This window comes from Mus musculus, chromosome 14 (genome assembly GCF_000001635.26).
Source record: "Mus musculus strain C57BL/6J chromosome 14, GRCm38.p6 C57BL/6J".
Classification (NCBI taxonomy): domain Eukaryota; kingdom Metazoa; phylum Chordata; class Mammalia; order Rodentia; family Muridae; genus Mus; species Mus musculus.
The window spans coordinates 56,078,642-56,086,005 of NC_000080.6; the positions used below are offsets into that span (position 1 = coordinate 56,078,642).

The window sequence follows — 7,364 nt, forward strand, 5'->3', positions numbered from 1 at the left end:
AGCATTAGGAATGTTGAGAACCCCTCCTCTAGTGGATGGAGCCACACCCATGCACATATGGGAAGCACTAATTAGACTTGTGGGTTATAAGAAGAAATCCCTTCTTGCTTTAAATGTCTCCATCAAGTAATTAGCTATTAGTGTGATGTGTCTGCCCATGTTGTGACTCAGCCCATCTTGAAGCTTTCAGCACCCTTTCTTTAGTCTGTGGTTTTAGCTTTTTGAATATAATACATCATGGATCATTTCTGTTCTGCTACTTTTTACTTGGTGTTCTGTGGGCCTTTTTTCCTGGGTGAGTATCTCTTTCTTTGTATTTGGGAAAATTTCTCCTGCAAGTTTATTGAGAATATTATCCATGCCTTTGCCTGTAATTTTAATTCTTTCAAACCTTATTTTTAATGATGATTCTTAAATGCCTTAACCTCACTTGTAGCCCACCACCCACAAGAGGTAGTGGGAAAGAAAGGATATTGGGTAAGTGGAACTGTTTAGAAAGGTTCTTTGGAGCAATTCCTGTCGGTGTTGTCTGTGAATCAGACAGTTCAGTTCTCAGGTTAGCGGGTGGGGGCAGCTCAATCCACTTTCAAGCACTTCACAGATACACCAATAGTCCAGTGTCATAGAGGCGGAATAGCAACAGTCATAACATAACCTAGTGTAGACAGCCAGGCCTCAGCTTCCATTCAAGTCAGCAGGAGGGACCCAGAGGGACACCGGGAGGAGTTCTCGGTTGTGCCTCTCTCAGGAAAACTAAGATCAGCATTGCACAGTTAGCTGTACCATCAAGCCAAGCTCTGTCCCTGTCACTCCATGGAGTCCTATTTATACCCTCCAAACATCATGTGTCTTCCATGTGCCTTGCCTCAGCATGTGTCTTGCATCAGTATGCAGCCCAAGTCTGAGGAAGCAGCAAGAAACTGCTATATACTACCAGAAGTTTTCTGACACATTTCTCTGTATGGAGTCCTGACAAATACAGCTCAACTATACAATGCAAGGCAGACCAATACATGTGCGTTGTTAGCAATGAATCCTTCATCATGTCCTTTCATGTGCTTGCCTTAGCAGAACATCCTTTCACCTGTATCTGCTTCAGGGAAATGTTTCTTCACAAGTCTATCTGAGCCTTTCACACCTGTGTCCACTTTGATGTGTTTGCCCCAGCAAAACACCATCCAACTGACTTTCCAAAGAATCCTTACCTTTCCACTTCATTACACCAGCACATCAAGAATATGACAACAAATGCCGGTGTAGATGAAGGAAGAAGGGAACCCTTTTCATTGTTCTTAGGAATGTAAACTAGGGGCAGCTAAATTGAAAATCAATCTGGAGACTTCTCAAAAACCACCACCACCACCACCACCACCACCACCACCACCACCATCACCACCACCACCACTACCATGAGGAAAACCTCCAAAAACCTAAATTAAAATTACCACATGATTCAGCTAAGTCACTCCTGAGCACTTATCCAAAGGACTCTATAATCTCTGACATGGATATCTCCACATCTGTGTTCATTGCTGCCATATTCATAGTAACTAAGAAAGGGAAGCAGCCTAGCTGCCCAGCAACTGATGAGTAGATAATAAAGATGTGCTACATAGAAGAAATGTATACATATAAGTCATATGTGCTACATATAAAAAAGGAAAATGGATGGAGTGAGAATTTTCTTTTTCTGAGTGAGATAACCCAGGACTCCAAGCACAAGACCTGCATGTCCTCTCTCATATGAGGATCCTAGCTATGTGAATGTATGGTTTTGTGTGTCTAACATGGAGTAACTGTGGAAGACAGGAAAAAGCAAAGGAGGCAGGATAAATTACCTTCAAGACAGAGGAATAGGTAGTAAAGAAAGGAAATACTGAAGTAGAAAGATTTAGGCAGTAAGAGAGGCAAGGGATTGAAAGCTGAGGGTTCAGGTTGGAGGAAAGAATTAACCAATATAAAAAAGTATAAAGGAACCATATGAAAATCCAGATGTGCCCACATGTGCAATATCTGCTTCTCTATTTTGATGGTAACCAACTGCCTTGTAATCAGATTCAAGACCCACACCATGGGGTTGGAGGGGACCAATGCTTGGTACTGTAAGCCTGGCTAATGACATCCAGGGAAGTAAACTTAGGTAGTAGCAAACTGCTTTCCAAAGACCCATGCTTTTCCCCATAGGCAAAGTGGATCCCAGCCTTACTCAGAGATGCCTCTCCTTCTGATGAATAGAAGGGTGGATGCAGAGAAGTGCAGGGGCCCAGGATGCACAAATAAGTGGTGGTTGTGGGTTCCCTAAACACATATCTTAGTCCACTCCTAAGGCTCAGGGTACACTAAGGTGAGAGCATGAGAAGTATGTAAGAGTTGGAAGACAGGAGTAAGGGCTGCAAACTCCATTCTCTAGAATGGATACAATTCACACCAACTGTAGTTTCCAGCACAGGGCCCACATAAGACTAGCCCAATCAACAACCAGTCAAAGAAGGGGCAAGCACTTGTGGGGTCCCATTCTTTATCTCTTGAAATATTGGCTGTTGATAGTTTCTGAGAGGGGAGGGAAAAGTCACTGTCTTTAGTTGAGTATCCACTGCTGCGCCAACCAGGCTCCAACAGATAGATCTAAACTCACAGTTATAAGATGCCAAACTCAGTCACACAGATGGTTATTTGTTAACCTTAGTGGGTTACTAAACTAAGTACATAGACATAAACATGAAAGCTATAGTTGTGAGGAGAGCCTAGGGTGTCCAGGGATGGTAGGGAGGTGAGAGGGGTTGAGAATGTTCACTATGCATGGAGTACATGGGAAAGATGGTGTGTGTGTTTTTAAAGGTATCAGGCTCCCCCCATGACTAGGTGCACAAGGCGACTAAGACAGTAGTTATTGAGTGGATTTCTTGTGACACTAAGCTCACACCAGGGCTCTAAGCCCATGGTATACTATATGAGAGGTGCTGGCCTGGCCTCGCTGCAGAGGAATTGAGTCTCTACTGGCTTGAACATTCAACATTTTGGTCCCTTTCTAAAGTTTCTGATCTGCATACTGGAGCTGTCCTTTGTCATCTCCTGAGTCCCTTTGGGCAAGGTGAAGAGAGGTGGCTTCAGTTCTGAGATGAGATGACAGCTTGGTAGAGAGGCCTTGCTGGAGCTGGACCAGGGGACCTGGGGGGAGACTCAGAGAAGAGTGGATTTCCCAGGACCATAGGCCTTCCTTAGAGGAATGAAGAGAGTGGGAGGTAAAGGCTTTTGATCTTCCTAAGCCTTGGTAGTCTGATAAATGTGAAGAAGAATTAGAAAGAACGAAGGTACCCTTGTCAGACAAAGACAGGACTTTCCAGAACTGACAGCAATGGCCTTTGTATGTGCTGTTATGATGGGGTCAGTGCACAGGTATGGTGTAAAAGGTTAATGAGAGTATCTGAGGAGAGAAACAAACTAAGAGAGGGTGAAGAAGAAAGTGGTGTATAAAAAAATGTTTTAAGCTCTGCACTCATGGAACAGAGTGATGCCATCTGTTTCCTGCAGACAGATTTCTTTATTAAGGCTCAGACAACCATACCCCAGGATGCTGGACACTGGCCCAGACACAGGTTTTGTGTTCTAGGGTTGTTGCAGGAGTTTCATTGTTTTCCGAATCCAAGGCATAAAGCTGGAAATTCTGGTGAATACCCGAGGAAGTGTCCCAGTACACAAGCGACAACTGACAATGCCCTGGACCACCCCATTACACACAAAGGGTCCGCCAGAGTCACCCTGTGGATAGAAAAAGGGGAAGTTTTAGTAAATACTCTTTTCACCTCTTTCTAGACCCACTTTCTCCCTGTTTTTTATTTTTTTTATTTTATTTTATTTTATTTTATTTTATTTTATTTTATTTTATTTTATTTTATTTTTGTTGTTGTTGTTCCCACTACGGCCTGGGTTTTCATATGGGAAATATTAGTGCCTCCATTGACCTCGATTCTGAATATGACTGAATAGAGAGCCTGACTCACTGACTTGAGTGTCTCTGCCTGGTTGTGACCCTCCTTCAGGTTAACTAGACGTAGCTCTCCTATTTTCCCATGGTGAAAGGACAAAAGTTTGGCTGAGGGTGAATGCCAGGTCCCCATATTTTGTTCCCTCTATGTCCTCTAGACTAGCCATGGTTGTACAGCTGGAGATAGGCTGCCTGTGTGTCTGCAGTATTGCTCTGTCCCTGGGAAAACATTAAAAGATGGTTATGTCCTTACCTTACCAGTAGCCTTATTCTCACTGGGATTTCCCACACAGAGCTGGATGGAGTCGTTGTAGGTTTGGGACATGCTGCGACACTTCTGGCCCTTTTGAACTTCTAGATTCACTTCTTGAAGTGTGTCAGACAAAGTGCAATTGGCCAACTTTCCCCAACCTGCCACTGTGCACACCTGCCCAGGTTTCACCCAATCCTTGCTCTTTGGAAGGGCAATAGTATCCACAGCACTGTTGAGTTGAGCTTTGCGTTCCAGCTGGTCAGAAAGATGAAGAATACGAGTTCAGGCCTGGCACTCTCAGCAAGCTTAAACCAGGGATGAGGCTGCCTGTATCTCTACCCCTGTCCCCCACCCCTGGTCCCACTCTAGCCTCATTCTATTGCCCTGGGACCAATAGGTCAGCCACCTAGAAGAGAAGATGGGACTGATACACCAGTGATCTATGGGCGAAAACCAGTGATCAGTAAAATGGTACCTTCAGGAGCATGATGTCATTGACCAGTGTTTCATTGTCAAAGCTCTCGTGAGGTATGGCTTCACTGACAGGAATGAGCTGGGTGTTTTTCTTTTTCTTGAGATTGTGAATTCCTAAGGTTACATTTATAACTCTGTGAAAAGAAGATGAGTTAAGTACAACAACAGGAGCAATGAAAGCAGTCCCTGAAAGGCAAGTTGAGGGTAGAGCTTGACTGAGTCAAATAGCAAGAGATTTATGAGGGAGTTGTTCCTTAGGTCTTCAATAACCACCCAGCCATTCAGACCCTTCACTGACACTATCTGGTCCTGAGTTTCACAACCACTTTAGGTCAAATAGGATATAGTCAGGTTGATCTTCACCTTTGGCTCTACACGTTTAGGGACAGCCAGGATCTGTTGTTATTTGGTTAGTCCCAGGCATCAAAGACCCAGTTGCTTCTCCTTACTTTCCATTACAGTGAGCTGCTGTCATTACGATGTCTCTTGCCACCAGGAAACCACCACAGCGATAGACTGATTTGCTGTCATTAAACCTTATGTATGCCATATAGGGCCGGGAGTGGGGTTTGGACTCTGTACCCCATATGATTTCCCCTGAAAAAGAGAGATTATTCTGAATCTTTGTGCTCATGGAAACTGTGCAACAGTTATCTGGAGGCTGGTAAGGGACACTTCATGCTTGGAGAGTCTGTGGACCTGATGTGTAAAGAGAACAGATTCTTTTGTAGGGGCTGTCACGCAACAAGAAAGGGTGTCTGGGTGCTGCGAGAGATCACACAAAGCCTGCTGCCTGGCATCACTTTCCTCTAGTTTTCAATTTCTTCTTGTAGTCATGATGGTGCCAAGACTTTTCCTTGAATCAAATTAAATCTCATGGACACATTAAGGAAGAATTCAGCACACACTGTCCAGACCATCTAGAACACACTCCAAACAACTACGGGTGTTCCTGTGTCTCATGATTCACCTGGTGTCCTGCTCACTTAAGCACTGGGCTCTGCCTGTAGTAAGCATGGTGCACTACTGAGTAGAAAACTCTGCTTCTCCTCTATTCTGATTCATGAGGCAGAGTAAGTACTCCACTTAGAGATAGGATTGTTGTGTAAACACTGATAAGCTCTCAAATGTGCTAAGCGAGTAGCTGGGACAAGAGCTCCTAATGTAGTCTAAGCTTCAGCATAGATTTATCTTCCTCAGGCATTGAACTAGCCTTCAGGATGAAGAAGGAAGGACACAGGACTCACAGGGATCATAGAGGGGGGAGAAAATGGGTTCGAGGATCCTACGTCTGCCTGTTTCCATCAATCTGTGAAGCAGAGATGAGGGCACACTTTCCTGGCTCTGTTAGATTGTGGCCAACTCTCATGGCAGACCTGTATGGTTCCAAAGAACAGAGACGAGATCAAGGTGACACCTGGAAACCTGAATAGAAGAATTCTTCTAGTCTTAATCCAGGTGGCAGCCCCTGGAGGAAGCCGCTTGCTCTTAGGTTTGTGCAGTTGGAACTTCCAGGCCTTTCTTTCAACTAGTAGGGTCCTATGATATTTTTATAATTCATTACTTTTAGGTGATGAGGTCTCACTCATCAGGTGCCACTGCCAGTAGGTCATTGTGACTTTGGTGTCCTATTTATCTGGTGCTAGAGCTGGGGCTTAGCTAACATCTCAGATGAACCAAGTCAGGAGGAGATCTTACATACAGTCTGACTGGGTACCATGCAGTTATCAGTGCTGGAAGCCACATGCCACACCTCTAGGGATGAGGATGGTTGCTTACCTCCTTCAGCGTTGACTGGCAGGGCAGCCACCAGGAGGACCAGGAGCAGGAACATCCTCTTCAGGGTCTGACCAGGTCTCAGTTGGCCACTTTGTTACTTCTCACAACTTTTAAACCATCAGGTGAGGAAAGAGGCCCAGAGCCAGAGACCTCTAATTTCCTGTGTGATATTTAAGATCTGAGTTCTTGCCACATCTGTGTGGTGACTGTACAGGAAACACACTGCTGTCAGTTACTGGTGAGCATGACCACATTCCCCACAGGAATGCTGGACACTGAGGAGGTGGAAGAGCCTATTGAGGCCTTCCACACTAGACAAGTCCCCTCTCCTGTCAATGCTCAGGGAACTGCAGTAGGATGCCTCTGTGTCTTAAGTTTATGATCAGGTAAACATTTCCTTAAAAAAAAAATAACATCTCACCGGGCGTGGTGGCGCAGGCCTTTAAGCCCAGCACTCGAGAGTCAGGGGAGGCGGATTTCTGAGTTCGAGGCCAGCCTGGTCTACAAAGTGAGTTCCAGGACAACCAGGGCTATACAAAAAAACCCTGTCTCAAAAAACAAAACCAAAAAAATAAATAATAATAATAATAATAATAACATCTCTACATACTATACTACTCTCTATGAAGAGTTTTGTTTTGTTTTTTTCCACAAGGACTTTTGATTTCCAATTTAAGCCAGGTGATCTATTAACACCCTGAGGGCTTTGAACATTTTGGGGGATGGGGTGAAGAGTGAAGATTTAGGATGAAATGCTATTGGGATGTTGATGACAAGAGGTAAAAAATGACTGAATGGGGAGCTTTATAGGGAGGATTTGACAGACAAATGCTCAGGGTCCCATGCCATAAAGACACTGATGTCCTCATCATC

At 44.5% G+C, this 7,364-nt stretch overlaps 1 protein-coding gene and 1 non-coding gene across 3 annotated transcripts; both read right to left on the reverse strand.

Annotated features, from left to right (window-relative positions):
• Positions 1–3,521: 3,521 nt before the first annotated feature.
• Positions 3,522–6,858, reverse strand: Mcpt8 (mast cell protease 8). 2 transcript variants are annotated; one of them, NM_008572.1, is made up of 5 exons: positions 6,492–6,556; positions 5,162–5,309; positions 4,714–4,846; positions 4,239–4,493; positions 3,522–3,759 (listed from the first exon to the last, which is right to left on the reverse strand). In NM_008572.1, exons 1-5 carry the CDS (start codon positions 6,544–6,546, stop codon positions 3,607–3,609), a joined length of 744 nt encoding a protein of 247 aa, NP_032598.1. In that variant the 5' UTR covers positions 6,547–6,556; the 3' UTR covers positions 3,522–3,606. The 2 variants fall into 2 exon arrangements, with proteins under 2 accessions (NP_032598.1, XP_006518734.1); XM_006518671.3 differs by lacking the exon at positions 5,162–5,309 and having other exon boundaries at positions 6,492–6,858.
• Mir6949 (microRNA 6949) lies at positions 3,760–3,827 on the reverse strand. Its single transcript, NR_105914.1, has one exon. It is a non-coding gene; the product is annotated as a microRNA 6949 (primary transcript).
• Positions 6,859–7,364: the final 506 nt, after the last annotated feature.